This window comes from Anser brachyrhynchus, assembly GCF_964034855.1.
Source record: "Anser brachyrhynchus genome assembly, chromosome: 1".
Classification (NCBI taxonomy): domain Eukaryota; kingdom Metazoa; phylum Chordata; class Aves; order Anseriformes; family Anatidae; genus Anser; species Anser brachyrhynchus.
Genome location: NC_137694.1, coordinates 36,773,015 through 36,794,090, shown reverse-complemented (window position 1 = coordinate 36,794,090; position 21,076 = coordinate 36,773,015). Strand labels below are relative to the sequence as shown.

Below are 21,076 nucleotides of genomic sequence, written 5' to 3'. Positions count from 1 at the left end.
TGCTTTCTTCTAAGAAACTAGCCAAGGCTACCCGCTAAAAATATGCAACAATTCACTTTTGGAGAGCTCAACCCTAGACAAAACAAAACAAAAACAATACACAATTATCTCGTGTTGCTTGCATGTATGTGCCTCGGAGAAAACCACCACAGTTTACAGCCGAGGCAGAAAGGCTGGAGGCCAGAAGAGAGAACCACCAAAATCCATGCTTCAGAACTCAATAACCCAGATAGATAACTTCAACAGTGACATCTCAAAATAGGCTACTCTCATATTCCAGTTCAAAGAGTGAATATAGGAACAAATAATAGAATTGACTCCAAGTGAAAAAGGCAAATTTTCTAACCCATTTTCTGTGTAAGACCTAGCCCGTGCTCTTCTATGGCACTAAATAAGATCCTGGAGTTTCAAGACAATTATCTCTTACCAGCTTGTGCTTCCATGGCTGAGAAGCCAAATAGAAATAGTACGGGAAAATTGATTAAATTTAGTCTCAAAACTCTTACGACAACACATTTTTTCCTCTACAACACAAATTATGTAACATTTTCTCAGTATATAAAGCAATCAGCATAAGACAGCCAAATATTGTAATCCTGGTTATGTTGGCCAAGATGAAAAAGCAAAAAATTAAAATATTGAAGTAGCAAGAAACACCTTATACAGAATATTCTGGAACCCGCACCCTTCTGAACAGATCTAATGTTTTTATACAATCACTCAGGACTAAAATCTCAACATTATTATTTTTTATTTTTTACTTACTTCTATATTTTGTAGTTCTCCACTGAAGGGACTCTTGACTATCAAAACAAAGAGAAAAAATTAATTCATTCTACAGTCTGAAAATAGTAAAAAAAAAGTATACGATCATTTTAAGTTTATAACAACTCTTTAGATAAAAGCAAACAAGTCCATAACATGAAAAATGACAATTAGACAGCTATTAACATTTGACTTAAACTCTGCATTTTATATCACATTATGGTAGCATTTAGGTTAAACCAGAAACTCATTTATCTGTATATTTCAAAGCTATTTGCATGCAAATATAAAAAAGTGTTTGCCATTCGCTAAATTCTTGTTTTAATGACTCAACTGCATTGAAATCATAATCTGAAGAGTTTACATTCTTAAGGTGTCTAGTTGAAAAAGAGCATAATCACTTTTTTTTACTAAGCAATAATAACCTATATAACACAAAGCTGTACAACTCCTCTACAACTCAGCAACACTTTGTTTTGATGGGAGTAGATGATGCACAGAGCATCGGTGAAAAGTGCAGCATGCCTAAATGACCATTCCATCCTAAATACAAGTTTCCACAGCTCCTGAAAACATAAACTGATCTATTATATTCCTCTTGCCTACAACAATAAAACTTTCAAACAAGAGAAGCTGAAGATAGACAAGTTATTTGTCCTATGCTTATACTTGAGAATGACCACCTAGTGACTGAAAAATCACCAAGGCAGGAAGCAATCCCCATTAACACACATCACCTCGCCTTTCTGAGCTGCAAAATCTGCCACCCCCAGTCTGAACCAATGCAGACATGAGCAGTTCTGCGTCCTGTTCAAACAGGAAACAAAGTTCCTACTGACCTCAGTTCACCAAGCTCAAACACAAAAGGAAAAAAGGAAACGTCCTGGGAAACCCGACACGGACTTGAAGGTCTAGGCTGCAAGTGCCATCAGGCTGATGCTGAAAGCACACCAAAAACAGGTAGCGTGGAGCAGCACGTCCCTTTAAAAGCTGATTTTCAGACATGAATACTTGATTTGGATATCAGATTAATGAACACGACTGAAGCAGAGGATGCTCAAACACTCGTGTAAAACCAAGCCCTACGCTACTCCACGGCTTCATTCTATACGTGCTAATTCTCAGACATCGCCTACCAGGCTATCGAGCTACCGACTTCACAAAGCTCCTATGTACTTCATTCATTAACTCAGCAGAACATTTCCAGCACACTGAACTTTTAATCTGAATAGCCTAAAATGGGATTAGAGAAACACAGCCAAGGCTGTAGCTGACTGCCAGCCTCCCAGTCTGATCGTTACTTACCCAGACAGGAGAGCCGTGGGCTTTTCCCAAAGTCAGCATCACCGAGCAGACACGAAATCTTGACTGTATGGTTTTAGATAGGGGGAGGCACGCAGGCGCACAAGCCAGAACAGTGTGGAGATTTCCATCTATCTGACAAAGGTATTTCAGCAGTGTTTGTTTCAGGAACAAACACAGTATATGCCCAGCTGTAAATATGCAAACTGAAAACTACCTGCTGCAGTTCCACATACCCCAGCACAGGACAGCACATGAGTGAAGCAATGGTGATTTAAGATCACAACTTGCCCACACTCAGTGTAAAGTCCATCTCACGTGAGCAGCTTCATATTTAAATAAATGAAAACATCAACTTTATGAAGCAATCCAGATGGGGTATGTCAATGTTTGATCACTAATTGTGTTTATGAAGGAGAGGCAAAAAAAAAATCACTTTCCCCCAAAATGACCTCTGACAAAATTGAGTCAGTCCTTGTAATTATTATAACTCATGTAGTAGGATTCCTGAAGTTTGTGATTTTATGGGCAGTTAACCAGTAAGAGATACATTTCATGTAAGATCTTAATGTAGCTTAAGATGCCCAATGCCTTAAGAGGTAAGTAGGCAAAATGCAACTAGAGCAATTTATCACCTGCACATGCAATTAACAACTGATAACGAACCCAGATCTATTTACCACTCAACTTTGATTAACTCAAAGTTAATGACCTTGTCAACAAGGTCATTCCTCAACTACCTTCAATAACTCCTCCGTTCTGAATTCCCCACCACCATCTTTTTTTATTGTTTAAATTTTCACAGAACAGCTCGGGTTGGAAGGGCCCTTAAAGCCCACCCAGCTCCAACCCCCTGCCATGGGCAGGGACACCTCCCACCAGACCAGGTTGCCCAAAGCCCCATCCAGCCTGGCCTTGAGCACCTCCAGGGATGGGGCACCCACAGCTGCTCTGGGCAGCCTGTGCCAGGGCCTCACCACCCTCTGAGTAAAGAACTTCCTCCTAACATCTGATCGAAATCCACCTTCTTTGAATTTAAAACCATTAGCCCTTGTCCTATCACTATCTGCCTGAGTAAAAAGTTGCTCTCCATCTTTTTTATAAGCCCCCTTTAAGTACCAAAAGGCTGCAATGAGGTCTCTCTCCCTGGAGCCTTCTCTTCTCCAGGCCGAACATCCAGCCCCAGCCCCCTCTTCACAGGAGAGGTGCTCCAGCCCTCTGAGTATTTTGTCCAGGATTTAAAGTTTCCATCACCTCCTCCAACATGTCTCAGTTATTTTATATTACATCTATCTACATATTATTGGTTCAAAAAGTTTTTTTCACAGCTCTTAAAATGTACAAGTTTACTTCAAACAGTAACAAGTTGTTGTTCTACAAAATAAATATGTAATAGCTAATTACTATAGAAAAGTTTCTTATGTGACAATGTACTTTCAAGGTTTCTCCTCAAAAAGGGTTCAAGACCTCGACCACCCCAAGTTTCCTGAGCCAGACAGAAGCGTGGCTTTCCTTTCCTAGATGTATTGACACCAGTGTTCCCAGCGCCTCATTAGCCTAGTCCCACATTAACCCCAAACTTTTAGCTTCAGCAACATATGGTGACAGAGGTCCGCAAGTTAAATGTGCGCATGTGGAGTGGAAGGAAAAAAAAAAACACCTTCTTTGCTTCTTCTGAACTTACCACTTGCTAACTTGAGAAATTCCTCATCACGTTACAGGAAGCAGTGAGTAATCAGGCTGTATTCACCTTCTCTATGCTACTCATCCCTTTACTTCATTCCCCAGACCATCCCTCAGTTCTCACCCTTCCACACTGAAGGGTCCTATTCCTCCTTGCTAGAAAAGCCATACTGTGCTTTTCATCATATTACTGTTCTCTGAACCTTTTCTGAGCTCTACTACATCTTCTCTGAGGTTGGGCACCCTTCAAAACACAGGAGCACCACAGATTATTAATGTTACACTGTGGTTCTCTAATGTATACTTTTTAAATATACTTTATTCTCAATCCCCTTCCTAAAAGCTAGAAATTCCTATTACATTTGCTTCTTGCTCACTACTGATCGAGCTAGCATTTTTAACAGAACCACTGCAGCCCCACCATCTACTCCTAAAAGAACAGATGATTTGATATGATAAGCCAAAAACCAACTTTCCAACGCACCTTTAGAGAGCTATAAAGCTACAGGGGCAGAAACAAGAACGATCCCAATTAACCTGTAAGCACAGTTTTCTCAGTGTGATGGTGCAGAAGTGCCAGCCGCCATCTCCAAAAGCAGGCAGGGAGCACACACACTGCGACACGTGCTTCCAGGCCAGCGGGCTCTGCAGAAGTGAGCATGTTCCCCCCCGCAAGCAGAAAGCTCCTTTTCTCCCCCCGGTCCACCAAGACACAAGCAGACTAATCTCAAAACATAAGCTGTATTTTTTCCAGATTTTGTCTTGTAGAAAGAAGGTTTGTGCTCCATAAGTGGATAACCCAAGGCTTTCCATTAGCATTTTCCTCAGGATGAAAACAAAGAACACAATTATCTGGATAACGCATTGTTAACAGAGGAAGTCACACCACTGGAAGCAAAGCTACCCACAACGGACCCTTAGTGCTGCCTTTTTCTACATGACCTCGGGAACAAGTTTTCAGTAATTTTATAGTCTGAGTACTCTCCACATCAACCAACAGACCTACCATTTCATTTTGGTAACTCAGGTCAAGGACCACCCAATGACATACTGTGTAGGTGTCAAAGGCAGCCCTAACACGTTGTCTCTTACAGCTTGTAATCCAGAACATTCAGGGTGCAGGGAGCAAGAGTTAGTACAGCTCCTAAGATATACATACAGGATATCTCTGCACTTTGTCTGTAATATGCTTAGGCTTTTAAGAGGAGTTTCTCCTCAGAGGATGCTTTTCCATGAGTACCTCCCACAGAAAGTAAACAGTCCCTTTGTGATTCCAGAGCTCCAGCTTTCAGACAGCTCAAAGAAAATAATCCTGCCTGTATTTTCCTCTCTGCAATACTCAAAACAATTGGGTAGTATTGGATGATCTCCATCTCCAGGTTCAACTTCAGGCGGAAACCACAAGGAGACTAAATCTCTGTGCTTTTGTATTACTTTTATATTAAGACACAAAGCCGTGTGTCAGGCTGAGCAATTCCTTCATTACCAATCATCTTTCTGTGCTTTAGAAAAAAAAAAAAATGTACTCCTAAATTGGCAGACCCCTCAAGAGGGGCTAACCTGTAAGACAATTACAGTTTGACCCCTCCTTGGCCATGACATTTGGAACAGCAGCACAATCTGTCCAAAGCATTGGGGAACTCTATGAACAGCTGAATCTTTCCTTAAGACTTCATTAATATCAAGTCAGTTTTTCAACTGACCCAGACAGTTTAGAAAGCTTTCATTAATATTTGTCCCCCAATATAATTGGGATTAATTCTGTTTGTGAATACATGAGATAAGGGTTGGTGACGTAACCAAATTACTTCATGATTTTTTTTTTGACAAAATCCTTATCTCAAAGAAAGATTTTCCTTTTTTCTTTTTAAATAGACTTCCAGACATTTTCTATCAGCCCCAATAATAGTAAAGCCTTCATTATTTTAGGTGAAAGAGACGGAAATACCAGAATATTTCTTCCAAGTTCTTTACTGCTGCTTCTTAAGGAAGAAAAAAAAACGCCTCTATATTGTGGCTGTATCACCCTGCCTAGAAACAGTTGGATCTACTCTTGCCTATTAACATATGGGCTTGTTCAATACTGGTTTGCAGAGACCTGAACATTGAGAGATGCTCTTAAGAGAGTCACATCAACTCAGTCCATACTTCAGGTGAATAGTGTTTTGGGAGAGCTTCTCATCAGATTATTCAGCTGCACTCAAAAATACAAGTTTCACTCCACTACTTGTATTAATTATCAAAAACTCTAGAAAACGTAAGTTTGTGCTTTAAAGATAAAGGTGAATTATTTTGATCTGCATAATGCCTGTAAAAATTCTAGCACTGGGAAACGGAAACAGAAGAGTTGGCTCTAAGTCAGTTCTTAAAAAGTTCACTTTAAAAAAAAAGCAAAAAACCTTCTGAATTAAATCCAAAACTGAAACAGTTGCCAAGACATCAGAGTTGACTTTAGAGGAAGTTTTGTCTACCTTATTGCCATTTTCATTCCAGGAACAGCGCTACCAGATAGAACCTACCGCACTGAAGTACCCATTTCAAGCAGAGCTGACACCTCACACCGACTCCTGCAAATGTTAAGAGACTGTCTTTCCTTCTTTCTGGTCTCCTGTTTCTTAAATATCACCATCAACCAAAGTAAGACTCAGGAAAAAACCCTACAGAGCTGTGGTACAGACACTGCTCGTTTCAAAAGGAGGAAAAATGTGTAAGCTGTCTGAGTGTATGAAGAAAGCATGAGCTGACTTTTTCTACCAGAAGATCCTGTAAAAATAACTGAAAACAAATGATGAAGGTACAGGTAAATGAGCTTGAACAAGAACCAGTGCAGCCATGCCATGAAACAGAACAAACTTGAGAACATCACTTTCAGCAAGAATATAATACTGCAGTTTATATCTCCAGTTCTGTAGAAAGATGAGAAATCTGGGCAGAAAACACTGGTTGTGCTTCACACCTCACACACCACTGCAGGGGGATATGCATCAGAAGTATGAAGTGCCAGGCACCAAACACTCACCCCACTGTTTCCAGTTCCCACACGCCCCCAGAAGGTGGTCTTCACACAGCCAACACCACCTCTGTGCCTACATTAATTCTGGTGGAGCATACACAGTAAAACAGCAGATTTGAGCAAGAGCACATTAAGCTGCTGGTTATTTACAAAATTATTCCTCACCACCTATGTCTGTGGAAGGTTAAAACAACTGCCATAGAAGTATCCTCTTTCCCACTTTTATTTCTACCAGTGTAAGAAATTGTTTTATGGCACCCAAACTTGCACTTACGTTCTTTTACATCATGCTACAAAACATACTGTATTTCAATGAGGAAACAGCTGTCTGTGTTCTGTTAGAAAAAAGGCTCAGAAGTGCATTTGCCACGCATTGTAAAAAATCATTAATATTACATTCCTTGCACACACATACACAACTGGTCTCCATTATAGGCTGCTGTTTTATGTAGGAGAAAAAGCAGAAAAAACACCAAGGCTGCTTTTATTAGCAGTTGCCAAATATTACCAGGAAAAACATCATACTTCAGAGACCTACCAGAACTTTTAAATGGTAAGAATATCTTTCCTTGCAAGAGAATCACAACAGGCTTCTGTATCAGCTCTTCTCCTTTCTCTGCTCCCTCCCTAGTATTTTGGCTCCATATAAATTTTAAGGCAAAAAAGGCAACTTAAAAGACTTTGATAAATGAACACTGAAATGTAAAAACCAAGATATTCAGAAGGGAAACACCACCTTGAAAACACTGCAGCACAAGCAGCTAAACTGTTTGAGTAGGAAGCTGTCTGCCTTCCTCAAACTCCAAAGTTCAAGATGGAGAGCAAACTTTTAACGCAAGTGTTAGTAAAACACAGAAGGTCTAAGAACTATCAGGAAGCTGCAATTAAATATTAAATATACTGCCATTCCCCTGAGGAGCTTGGTCTGAATAGAAGCACTCCTTGCAATCGTGCACAAGCAGGAAAGATTCCAGTCTTGAAGGGACTCCAATGTAAAAATGCAGTCACTCTTCTTCCAGACAGACTTCAGGTGCAAAATGTCAGTACTACACTGCAGTATTATGGCCAGCTTGCAGCAAGGGCAACATTCCTATGGAAAGCACTGAGGGAAGAACTCTTAAAAGACCCTCAATTACAAGAGCAAAGCCCTTAACCAATTCAAGATAAAGCTCACATAGGGATTTTTTGTATTCAAAACCTGCTTTCTGCTGTGCCTGTCCTTTTAACTGTTCAGACATCGGTCTGACCATCAGCACTTGCTGCACCAACAGTAGCAGAATTGCTAACAATGGTCCATACAAAGCCTGAAAAGGGCCACAAACTGCTGAAAATGGGTGCCCTAGAGTATCCTAGGGAGGAAGACAGCTTTCTTGCTTTTGCACAAGACACACAGATTTAGCTGCTAGCAGGTGCCATGCCATGACAAAGGTGAGCTTTCAGAGAGCAAGCAACTGCCTGGTCTCCCAGAAGTAACCAGACTGGCTCAAGAGAAGAGGGAAAACTGCTCAGTGCATACAGCAGAAGTCTGCACAGCTCGGTAACAGGCTGAGCTCCACAACAATTCCAGACATAACACCACCATTTGACTGAAAATGAATAAACTGAGGTGATATTCAGAAACTTCCACTTTTACTCAGCTGGAGCATGACTGTAGTGAGTCAGGTAACCTTCCAGGCTGCCTCCACCACCATCTGCACTTGGCTGATAGCTCCGACTGGATGGTTCAAGAGAAACTGACTGACTGAAGGAACAGCTGGACAACCACACAGCTAGGCATCATCCACGTCCTTAAACATAAACCATATCTTTAGCTCCTATTCTCAGCCCAGGAGTTTGCTGGATTTAAGACTTGCAATTTTCTTATCACAATTGTGTTTTGTTTAAATTAGTTAACTAACTTACACTTAGACACACTTGTAGACTAAGCTGATGAATCTTCTAGCAGTACTGTGGGAAGGTCTGAACCAGGTGGATCTAGAGAGGAGAAAATCTGTTCTGGCAAGAAATTAATCTGCCATGTAGAAATAGCAAAAAAGGGAAAGGAAAGGAAAATGAAATTAGTCTTACAGAGCCCTCTTACAGTGGGGCAATAAAACCTTAACACACAGTTGGCTACTTGCAGAGACATGAGAGCTCCGTGGTACGTAAAATACAACACAGTATTCCAAAGCTAGGTTTTTAAACTATAAAACAAAGCTTACAGAAGCAAAAATTAACTCTCCTTCCTCAAAACAAACCATTTATCTCATGCTTTCAGAAAGCATAGCAGGCCATATAGCTACTAGTCTGATGCCAAGGTTTGTGTAAGAAGCTCAGTACATTCCCCTTGTTTGAATAGCAAAAAACACAACACGTTAATTCATTCCCTTACAAAAGGGACAGGCCGACCCTATTTGGCCTTCGCACCAAAATCACCAGGACACCTCATTTCCAGAGCTGCTATTTTTGTGCAATTATTTTTTTCCAGTTTGGTCTTCCCACAAAGCAATGACTTTAGTACCATGCAACATATAGAGCACAATAAAACAAGCCTGGATTTAACATCCCATTGTCCTTCCCTACTTCAAATGCCATGTACTAAATCTGCACATTTTTGTTGTTACTTCATAAACAGCACTTTTATCTGAAGGTCAAGAGAAAAACAGCATTTCAAGTTATACATGAAAAAACACATTGGGAGCTGCTTTGTGTGCGATTCCCTAGCACGCAACCACATTTGCGCTCAAGGTGAACAAGCTAAAAAAATGCCCATGGTGTTGGTCAGACACTGGTCACAACACACCCGGGATCACCGAGTCAGACTGTGCATATACATCTGCCCATCCTGAGTGGCTGAGCTCTCAAGAGTACTCAGCAGGCTGGTATTTCTGGTTTTCAATGAGAAAAAAAACTAATAGCTCAAAGGGCATCGTACCAACAATACAGCACTAGGGCTCTTTCCCATGTTCTTAATGCTCTATTTCCGGTTTTTTTTCCCCCTAAGGTTTTATCAGGATTAACAAGTGGTTGCTGTATTACACAAAATATGAAGCACGCAATCATGAAATATCCTTTAGATACAACTCAGCCTCTCATTTCCCACAAGAGTTTAGGCACAGCTTTACCCAGAGCTGCTCCTGGATAAGCAGCAGCCCACAGCCTTTCAGAAATAAACAGAAAACTCTAAAATAAGAAGCACAACTAGTTTCTTGTCCAGAAGGAAGTCTGCGTCTCTAACCTCTTTTTCTTAGCTAGGCAAACTCTCCCCAGAGTAGCATTATCTTAAAAGAAAGTTTCCCCCTTTCAGCTTTTTCACTGAGACGCGCCATGCCTCTCACCTCCAGAAGCTGCCTTTGATCACACAGCAGGTCCAAGTCAACACAGAAACAGACTCTGATAAACTTGACCTCACGCTCTCCTCTTCAATAGCACGCCGAGGAATTTCATTAATCATTCCCCCTTATTTACAAAGTAACAGCGAACTCCTTCCAAAGCATTCGCAGGAGAACCAGCACAAGCAGGGCAGCCAGCCCGACCCTTCCCCAGTACCTCTGACTGGATTGCCAGGGCCCGAAGGAGGCCTCTCGGGGCTTTGTCACCCATGCACCGCCCCGTTTGTCACTCAGAAATTAACAACTCCCCTCCTTGGCCGTCTGGAGCACGCTGTCTGAACAAGAACAAACAGCCCGCTAAACTTTTAGATGTAGGTCAAATGCCAGAGATGATCCCGAAGTTTCGGGATTAGTGTTCCACCATTTCCCAGAAGACGCGCGGGGAATTCAAAACCAGCGACAGCCCACCTCGTAACACCACCGGGAGCAGTTTCAGGCAACGCCAACAAAACACCTTCCGGGATCTGGAACCCCTCACTTGCAGTAAATGTTCCATGACTCAATTTCTGCCAGCAGGGTTTGGGTTCGGCCTAGCTAGATTTCTCTCCTCCAGAACCAGCAGCTGAGACAGAGGCCTACACATGCAGATAAAACTTAGTTTGTTGGCGATGTGATGTGCGTTTAGGAATCCTGCCCATGAGAGGCTCCTGTTGTATGGCCTGATGACACTGAACACACACCACTGGGGTAAGCAATGCTGACTGAGTGTGCTGAGGCATGTTTTGTGGTGTAACAACAGAGCGAGGTGACAGCTATTGAGGAGGCCGATGGTTAAGGTGAGTGGTTTTCCTCCGCTGCCTATTCAAATATCCAAAGGCCAATATATGCATTAGGAAGTCAATGGAAAATTTGAGGCTTCTCAGATAAGCAATTCAGAGATTTTACTGACCTTCTACAGAAAAAAGGAAAACTAAGACCCAGGTGTGGCCTTAGAAACCAGCCTGTTTTATGCAATCCTTCCCTTTCAGTCCTCTTGTGATAAGTCTTATTACTCACCTGCCTAACGAGGACAGACTGATGCTGCATTCACCCAAGGTGCTGCAAGGTCCAAGTATAAAAGTTTTTTGTACCTTTCAATAAAGAAAAGGTTATGGAGATGTGCCCTGCATATAAACCCTGTATTAAGTGAATACAGGCAGCACGAAGGAAGTCTTTGAATACACATCAAACAATTGCTTTCTAAGAAGCTGTCTTCCAGCTTTTACTTCAATAAATGCCCTTCTCTATTTCTAAAACAGAAGAATTACTAAGGCAGTTTTTCTCCACAACCATTCATTTATAAACAGTTATACTTCTTATCTAGCACATCACTGAAATACAACTGATCTATTCAGTAGGTTTTATTGCCACTTAATTCAATGTTAAACCTCTCTACCCCCATCTCTTCCCCTTCCCCATCAGATGGCCTTTCTATATCAATTCAGAGTGCTACTCAGAGTTCACTTAGAGTTAAAGGAATTTAAGACTCCAAGAAGACACTTTATTTCAAGATACTTGCACTACAAGATGCTCCCGAGTAAGCAGAAAATTTGATTCTTTCCTCTGCAAAGAAGCATTCGTTTCTTGAAAACACCACACGTTACAATACTTCTCCTCCAGCTACACCCAGTCACGTTCAGTTGGCCCTTTACACATTTAGCATGCACATTCTTGCTCTTCTCACCCTCCGCAGTAGACTAAACACAGCGGAACTGAGAAATGGCACTAAAAAGCACCGCAGCAAGTACAGCACAGTAGCAGGGAAAAGGGGACAATGACAAGGATCTTGGAGAAAAGGAGCCATCGTAACAAAGTGCAGGAGGTCAGGGCCATGGTCTCCTCATCCCTACTATTTTTCCTTATTACAAACAGTATCTCCTGATGAGGACAGACTTCTTACTCACGACATGGTATGCTCAAGTTATCCAAGAATACTTGATTCAGCCTTCCGCCTCCCCTACCAACATGTCTTCAACTCCTCGTTGAGAAACTGACTGAATGGACAAACTTCTAATGAATCCCCAAAGTTTCTAGGAAAGAATACTAGCAGCACCTCACACCACTGAAGTGCGAACCCAAAGCCTTTATTCGCCTGGACAGAAACTAGAAGTACTGAGACAACGTCAAGGCAGTGTCTTATCAGCTGCACAGAGGCTATACCTGCATTGAGCCAAAGCATCCGGATTGTTTTGCAATTCTTCATTTTCCAGGAAGAGATTGCACTCCAACATTGACTGCAAAGCCTTCATGTCATCAGTTTCACCCAAAAACTTGATGTTTTTGTTTACAACTGGGCTCATTATAAACTAGAACAAACCCTCTACACAGAAGGGACATGTTTGAAGTCACCTTCAAGTCGTGCAGTCCTTCTCCCATCTACTCTTGCATCCACCAACACACTTCCTTCCATCCTTGAATCCTTTTCTGTGTTTCTCTTAATCCAAATTCTTCAGTGGACAGAAGACATCACGGTTACTTTGATCAGAGGCAGAGTTACATCCTGTCCTCATTTATTATAATCACAGTAAAGGCTTTGTCACCTGCTCCCACAATTCTAGACCTACCAGCAGCAACAACAGAAGCCAAGAAAAGAAGAGTCAGGACAAAAATACTACTACAGAAGTTCTTAGGGAACGTGAATCCCCTGAAAATCACTTTTTCTTCTTAATGTACCTTGATTTCAGGATCCCTTACCCAATCAACTTACCCCTCTTGATCTACCACAAATCACAAAAACACAACTAATTTTACCAGAGAATGCAGTCACTTGCAGGAGTTTTAAATTCATACGGAATAAATGCCTCATGATTACAGTGAACTTTGTGCTTCGCCACAGCACTGGACCAGCATTTTCATTAGCAAGAACTGAGGTATTTGTTTAATTTACTTGCCTAAGCTCTTTTGTTAAGTGATCAAACAACTTTTCCAAACAGCAGCTCTAGCTTGCCGTTCACATGTTCATACTATTTCTGAAGCACAAGGCTAGAAGCGTGACAGGGATCAGTTTGGTACAACTCCAGCACTCCTGCCAGCTTCGCTGGGTAAGCATCAAGCCAAAGTTTTGCAACCTAGTACTCCCACATGAAATACATGTCAACATGTATTAAATGTGCATGATTTTTTTAGAAATACAAGTGGACCCCAGCAACAGAATGACTGCAGGCATGATTATCCTCTCCTACACCAGAATACTTCAGGAAACAATGCAAAGGGGGGCTCCTACAATGCTACACTAAATTTAAGTCCTTGATTATCACGGGTTCCTCCTTAAAAGGCCTCCACCACAACCATTATTGCTCTATCTGTCCTAAGCAGAAAGAAATTTGCACTACACTTGAAGAATGCTATCAGAGTTGGCAGAGGCTCTTAACAGAAGAAATGCAAGTTTGCTTTTTGCTTTCCCACTCCTGTCTGGTCTGCAATTCTTCATAAACCATAAAAAAGTTACAGATCTGCTGTCAGATCCGAGATCACCCTTAATTCTCTCATCAGAAACTAATTTTTCTTTTGTGAAAACTACCACGCACTGGGGGATGGAATGCAAACTTGCAATTCATTTTGATAGCTTTTGAAATCAGATCCTGACAGACCTCTTCTGCACGCCTGCTCCCCGAGCAAGCAGTCTTAGTTCTGATTTCTCATGACGTTACTCCACAAAAAGCATGGCCCACAACAGTAACATTGAAAAAATATCTTAAGAAAATCTCAAGTCTTGGCATAAGGGAAGTTCTGTGCACGGCTGCAAGCAGCAGCACTTTTAAGGTATGTCTACCAAATTAGTTCTAAATATTCTGATGGAAGCATCAAACAGCTATCTCCTTAAAACACAGACACAAAGTTGCATCATTTTTGTTTCAAATACAATTTTCATAACAATGCTTTTTACTACAAATCCACTGCAAAGGTGAATAGGCTGTTTTCTTTCCTTCAGAAAAGTTCTGAAGTTCTCAGCTAAGATGAACTATTTTGCACTACGTAACATTTATTTGGACTTTTCTGGTATACTCTGCTACAAGTCTCGACCAAATTTGTTCCTCATTTTTAAGAGCTGTTTCTGACACACCACAAAAAATGACAGAGTTTAAAATGGTCAGCAATCTTACAGAAAGTTAACTATTCTGTTTGGCTTTTCCTCATGAAGGCAGTCCGGAGTTTTTCCTATCTACTGATCTTGATCCAGAAGTCACGAAACGCAGAAGAAAGCGAGGTCAGAAATTAGTCTTAAAGATACTCATCAAGATTTCCTTTTGTATCATCTAAAGCAGATGCTTTTATTTGCTAACTAAAGTTTACAGCAACATACAGAAAGTGAAACTGAGCTATGTGCTCATATGTCAATAGAATAAGCTGTTACATTGTCAAAGGTAAGTCAGAGTACCGCTTGCCAAGCACAGGCAGCATTAATAACCACACAACACAGGAGCTCTCCAAACACTGCCAAGAAAACTCTTCTGAGATGGTGATCTTAGAAGGCAAGAAGGGTTTTAACAGTTAGTTGTGAAATACCACACAACTTTAATGGCAATTTGCAGGCCTGTGAGCAGAATAATCCACTCCTTGTCTTTTATACAGCATGTCTAGCTTATTATCAGTGAAATTCCCTGCACAAAATTCCATACAAGTTTTAACACCTGAGAGATTTAGAAATCTAAAGAAAGGAATGTCAGTGGAAGAGAATTACTCTTAAAGTTGTGCTTTGTGTAAGCTTCCACTCGTAATATAGGTAACCACTGAAAGTTTCTCTGAATTAACATTTCAAAAGTCATAGCTAATATAGTAAAGATTATCCTAACAGTTGTTTTTGTAACAAGTAACGTGGAAAGATCAAAAATACTAGCATTGTATGCCTCTCCTCTAAGGACCTAAGACAACACACAAGAACTTCCTGAAAGTTCCAATGATTTTTTTTTACTTTTTTTTTTTTTGCACTGCATCAACTACTCCCCAAAGTACTGGAGCAGAAACAGTGAGAGCAACTTAATTGCCACCTATTTCAGGTCACAACCTTAAACAGCACCTGTACTAGGCGACCTAGTCTTTCAGAAAGTACACCAGACCTCAGAACAACACCTACTGATCTCAGCATCAACTTTCCGTGAGAAATAACTTCAGACCTAACTCCCAGAAGTGCCCACAGAACTTGAGGTGCTCAGAGTAATATCACAAAACAAAAACAAAGTAGGAAGAGATATCCAACTCTTTAGGGTTCAATGAACCCTAGGAAGTAGACAGAAGTCAAATTTGCTGTTTTCCTGACAAAATACTATGCTGGCTCTACAAGAAGTTGACATAATCCCATTGTATTTTGAAGGCAGGTGATGCACAACATGCTTACAGCAAGAGCCACATGAGTGAACTTACCAGTTCAAAACCTAAAGAGATCTTTCTTTTCATATACAATGCTGTCAGGGACAGCAAGCACAGTATGTGCTTACACATTAGCCGGTCTTTTATATGATCTTAGAGTCATTTATTTCAATACCTTAAAATGCTTTAGGAAAAGCCCCATAGATATTCATCTGCATTTTAGATAACGAAATGCCTAAAAAAATCTTACCTCAAGTGACCATATATAGGTTAGATATAGAAGAGTGAGCCCAATCCAAATTTGTCTTTGAACACTGTCTATCCCCCATGCAGAAAAACTGAAGTACTTTATAGCTATTTTAGAGCTCTGAGTAAGAAAACACTTGAACGCTATGCATGATGTAAATGACAATACCCTTTTGAAGTTTTCTGCTTATCACTTCTCATCTATACTACTTTACCTATCCTAAATTCAACTCCAACGCCTTGTCCTAAGCCTTTCCCATCACAAGCATCTCCTCTGCTCTCACACTACAGCCTGACAAATCTAAGTGCCAATATTAGATGCAGCTGGTGATGTTTTTCAGTGTGTCACACTCAGAAAACTACCTTATTTTGATTGAATTTCAATTTAGAAAAGGAACAATTAATACATCCAACACTAAGCTCACTGCATAGCACTTCCTACAAGAGAAAAAAAAAGCAGTTGTTTGTATCTTTGAGCTATCTTTTTCATTTTCCTCACAGTAACTGTGAATAACTGGTAATTCTTGAGGTATGGATAGTCCCAATGCAACTGAATCCCAGACCCTTTTACAATAATAGTCTGAAGTTGAAAATAACTCAGTTTTTCGTAATCAAACCACTCATAGCCAGTGGAATCTTACCTACAGCCACCTAACAGAAATTAAAACGGTATCCAATTACCTAACTGAAAGTTTGTTTCTTGAGCTATACTATTATTAAAACACACAAATCAGTTCTGCTTCTATGAAGAAAACACACAGTACACCCACGTAAGTGCAAGAAACAAAGGATTCATTCAGATGATAGTTAACGAAGCTTTGGGAAGCATCTAACAGAAGACAGGCCTCCTGCCCTTTCCAGCAGGTACCAGTCTATTTTTGCCTGTCTTGTCTATTTCTTGTCAGTTCTAGGGGCCCACCATGTTTTCTTCACATACACCCAATTCCAGAATTCCAATTCAATTCATTGAGCGTGCGCTAAGCAAATGAGCAAGGTAATTCCCTGCTCATTCCCACATTATTTAAAAAAAAAAAGCGTCCCATTCTTCTTCCTATGAAAGTAGCTAGCCACAAGAACGGTTTGCTTCTTCCAATGGATCCTATTGCCCCGTTCACGTTACTAGCCCAGGGCTGCAAGCAGAGAGGACAGATGCTCTCGCAGTGACGCTCACGTTTCTGTTCCTCAGGAAATCCACCTTCAAGAGTTCCACTGAAAAGAGAACGAATAGAAAGAAGCAGGCCAAGGACTGCCTTACTTGAGCTACCAAGCAACACTGGACTACCAGGCCTTCAGCTGGGCAGCCAAACCTAAGCAAAGGAGAACAACTTTCCCTGCCTACCAGTTCCAGCCCTGTTAACTTTTTAAGAACAACATGCTCAAGACAGCGATCCCGTATGTTCGGTAGGGAAGTTCACACATTCAAAACAGAAGCTTTTTTCCCCAGACTATATTTTCACAGCAGACTTCTTTTCACAGCATTATTGCTGTCTGCATAGCTGAGACATTCAGCTTTACCAATCAGCATGACAGGCGAGTTTTAACCACTGAATGTGAGTTAGGAAGTTTATCCTAGTATGCTGGAAGACCTTCTCCCCTATTAAAATTACCAGATTCTAAGACTAGAAAAAAAACTAATACATATTTGTGGAATTACACAGCTTATCAGAACATAAAATACTTTATGTACGTCTCTAGCAATTACGGTTGGAAGTTAATAACAGAATATCAGGATGAATGGTCCCAGTCACTGTATCTAATCTGAGCCCACGTTATGTTCACCACCTTCCCCAAGACACGACTGAACAGCAGGTACTAAGAGCCACGTGGACAAGCAAAGAAACTATGACAAATGCTCTAGTCTTTACTGCTATAGTCTCTCCTAAACACTAAATCAGCGGGGGGGGGGGGGGGGGAGGGGGGAATATATGGAGGCAAAGAGTGCAAAACAGAATTAAAAACTATTCTGCTATTATAAGGCAATGAATAAGGCTTGAAAGGGAAAAAAAACAAAACTGCTAATTCTGCCCTGTAACATCTAGCAGATCCCAAACTACCAGTAGGATCGCTCCATACAAGGCACTATATTCACGTCCACATGTGGGTATATACATACCCTACACTGTCTATACAAAGAAATATTTATATGCACCCCACATACCTTACACAATCATTTCAAGAACAATACAAGTCCCCAGGAACTTTCTATTGCTGGCACATCCCAAAACCAGCTTTTCACATGTTTTTTCATTGCTCCTGATGAGACAGCAATAGCATGATTTTTCTTTCTGGTGTTAAGAGTCTTGACTGACCATTTCAGAGCAGCCAAGAATTGAATTAGCATGAGTCACCACCCTTAGGTGGTACAATTCCATTTTCGTATGTTTTGTAAATAGGAAAAAGGTAGTTTCTAAATCCATTCAAAAAAAGTTGCTTCCTTGAGAAGCCCCCAAATAGTTTGGGATTAAAATATGCTCTGAAATTCAAATTAAAGCACAACATTATTTTGTGTATGATCATATTCTAAATATAGAAAAAAAGCACATTAGAAAACAACACGTAGCATGTCTAGCATTCACCGCACGGAGTTTCTTGTAGTGTTTAATGAAAATCTCAGCCTAGCATTCTTCTCAAGCCTCAGTACACAACCTGCCTCACTGCCAAACTACATCCAAATCTTAGCTCTGCCGAAATCCCAGGTACCCAAATGTGCATGCTTACTTCTTTGAAATTAGGGAACTGATGAAGTAAGGCTTTACTCTACTAACCATGCATCTTCTATACTGAAGAAAACATGAAATCACTTTGTGAAGAAAACATGCTAGAAAACAGGGTATCAACAGATTACAGCAGGGAAAAGCCAAGGTTTGAATTTATCCCCAGATGTCTAGCAATCTTTACTATATCACTTAAGGAAAGCCAGTCAATTTCTCTGTGCTCCATCCCACGCAGGAAGTTTACAGTAAAGTGGAACCCAGAACTGCTCAGTAGGGTATGCCTGGAAATGCAGAGTTGAATTAGCAGCAGTACATCCAGTTGCAGACAGAAACTGCCCTTACCCTTGACCTAATACTTACTGTTGACTCCCACATCCTCAGCTACGCCAGAACCTCTCATTCTCAGGTATGTGAATCCCAGTATCAGAAAGAACAAGCATGCAGCAGTTAAGAGGAACATGGACAGGTAATGTGCACTGAAGCCTCCAGTGGTGGATACCTCCTCTCTTTTGAACTGCTGGAGAAGCTCCTCCTCGGGCTCTGAGAGATTCTTCTTGTAGGTGTTTTTCAGGTAGGTATGATTCGAACCCGTATGATTGGAGTGGTTGAGTCTAAGGGAGGAGATGATTCCACCCGGGGGGAGGCTGTTAGTTGCTGAATAGATCCTGGATTCAGCGTTATAGCTACCAGCAGCACCACCGAGAACGTGATTGTTGGTCGTTTTCCTAATGGTGCCTGGAGGGTCGGCGATTTTACCGCTGTCCGCGTCTGCGAGCGGCGGTGGCAGCAACAACGCCGTAGGGGATTTCTTAGAGAGGCCGAGGCGGTATCGAGGGCCGGGAGGACTCGAGTCCAGATTCTCACATCCTCCTCCTCCTCCTCCTCCCCCCACGGCTGCCGCCGCCGCCTCCTCATGGTTCCTGCCCCTGTCTAGACTCCCGGCAGCAGCCGCCGCCTCCGCCGCCGCCCTGTCATTCGTTACGACTACACCGGCACCGCAGCCTCCGCCAGCCCTCTCTTGGCCCGTCTCCATCACGCCAGCGCCGGCTGCGGCACATTTGCTCGCTATGAATGGAGCAGGAGACTTGCCGAGGCTCCGTCTGGGCCGGCGAGCCGCAGGCTCCTCCTTGGGTACCTGCTGCTTGGCCCTCGCCTCCTCCTCCTCCTCCGAGTCGGAGTACTTGTCCCTGCCGCCGTAGGCCAGCAGCCGGTTGCCGTTCACGGTCCGGTTCTTCCAGCGCTGCTGCTGCTGCTGCTCGCCCTCCTCCTCCTCCTCCTCCTCCTCGTCCTCCTCCTCCTCCTGGCCGCCGTCCCCGGGCTCCCTCACGCCCTGAGGAGCCGCCGCCGCTCTGCGGGCCGCCGCCGCCCCCCACCAGGCGCTGCCCTTCCTCCGCGCCGCCTCCTCGGGGGGGGGGGCGCCGGGCCTGGGGCCGCGGCCGAGGGGCGCAGCCCGCTCCCTCCTGCCGCCCGCCTGGCCCCGGGGGCCGGCCTCGGCGTCCGACTCGTCCGAGCTGAAGCCCAGCAGCACCTTGCCGCCCCCGGCCCCGCCACCGGCCCCGGCCCCGGCAGGGGGAGCCGCGCGGCTCCGCCCGCCCGCGGGCAGGTAGGGGCGCTCGGCCAGCCGCGCCGCCGCTCCGGCCCCCGCCGCCTTGTTGCTGCCGTTCCGCGGCTTGCCGGCCCGCTCCTCCTCGCGCAGCTTCTTCAGCTTCTTCAGGTAGACGGGCCGCGTGCTCTCGGTGACCAGCCCCGGCGAGAGGCCGAAGCGCCGCAGCTCCGAGAAGAGCTCCTCGTCCGTCAGCTGCGCGGCCGCCGCCATTTTGCGCTCCCCCGCCGCCGCCGCCGCCGTTTCCTACCCACGCGCCGCGCTCCCCGCCGGAACTGACGCGTGCGCACTCGGCCGCGGCCTGGGCCCGCCCGGCGGCACCAGGCGCCGCCCGGCCCCGCCGGGGAGGCAGGGAGGGAGGAGGGAGCGCGGCGGGGACGCCCCCGCGCGGGGCGGCGGCCGGCCTCACGCCGCCGGCGGGTCCCCAGGGAGCCTGGGGGGGCACCCGAGGGACCCCAAGGGGCACTCTCAGCCCCGACATCTCACCCGTGTGCCGGTTGCAGCCTCGCCGCGCTGAATAAACCCCAAAAGCCCCCTGTGCACCTCACCCCAGGAGGCTGCCTCGTCCCCGCCATCCCGCTCCTCGCCCACCACTTGGTGAACTTTCCTCTTGCGGGAGGGCAGGACAGCAAGCGGGGGTCTGTGTCCTGCTGTGAGGAGGCAGATGATGTGCAACGAAATAAATGCCCTGGGAAACTCCTTCCTGACAACTGCCAAGCATCACCCTCATTAGGTTTCCAATTTAGGTTTACAATTTAGGTTTTACAATTATCTGGATGCGTGTGGCTCTTTGGGAAAATATACTCCTTCAAATACAGCAAAAGCTAACTATATGAATGCGTATTTGTCAAAATGATTGTGCCAATACGGATACGTCACACCGGCATTTCTCAGAGTACGAGGTGTGTGTAGTTCCCCTAGGCTGTCCCTTTGGCTGCAGGCCTTGTGCGGAGGCCTCAAAATCTCCTGACCTGTATGCCTCTGTCTCTCGATCCCAAACGGGAAAAGCTTGGGCTTGCCTACTGATAATCACATCAAAAAATGCAGCAACCTGACCAGAACTGGCCTTTTAACAATATGGGCGGAAATGGTC

General features: G+C 43.5%; 1 protein-coding gene across 2 annotated transcripts in view; it reads right to left on the bottom strand.

Moving 5' to 3' along the window:
* The window catches only part of LEMD3 (LEM domain containing 3), a 48,970-nt gene extending 28,628 nt beyond the window's left edge, over positions 1–20,342 (bottom strand). Inside the window, exons 1-2 of one of the 2 annotated variants that reach the window (XM_080576648.1) lie at positions 18,741–20,342; positions 766–803 (exon numbers count right to left, since the gene is read on the bottom strand). In XM_080576648.1, the coding sequence (XP_080432774.1) occupies positions 766–803; positions 18,741–20,196 (1,494 nt within the window). In that variant the 5' untranslated portion in view covers positions 20,197–20,342. The remainder of the gene's footprint in view (positions 1–765; positions 804–18,740) is intronic. The other variant, XM_080576649.1, reaches the window with a different exon arrangement.
* Positions 20,343–21,076: the final 734 nt, after the last annotated feature.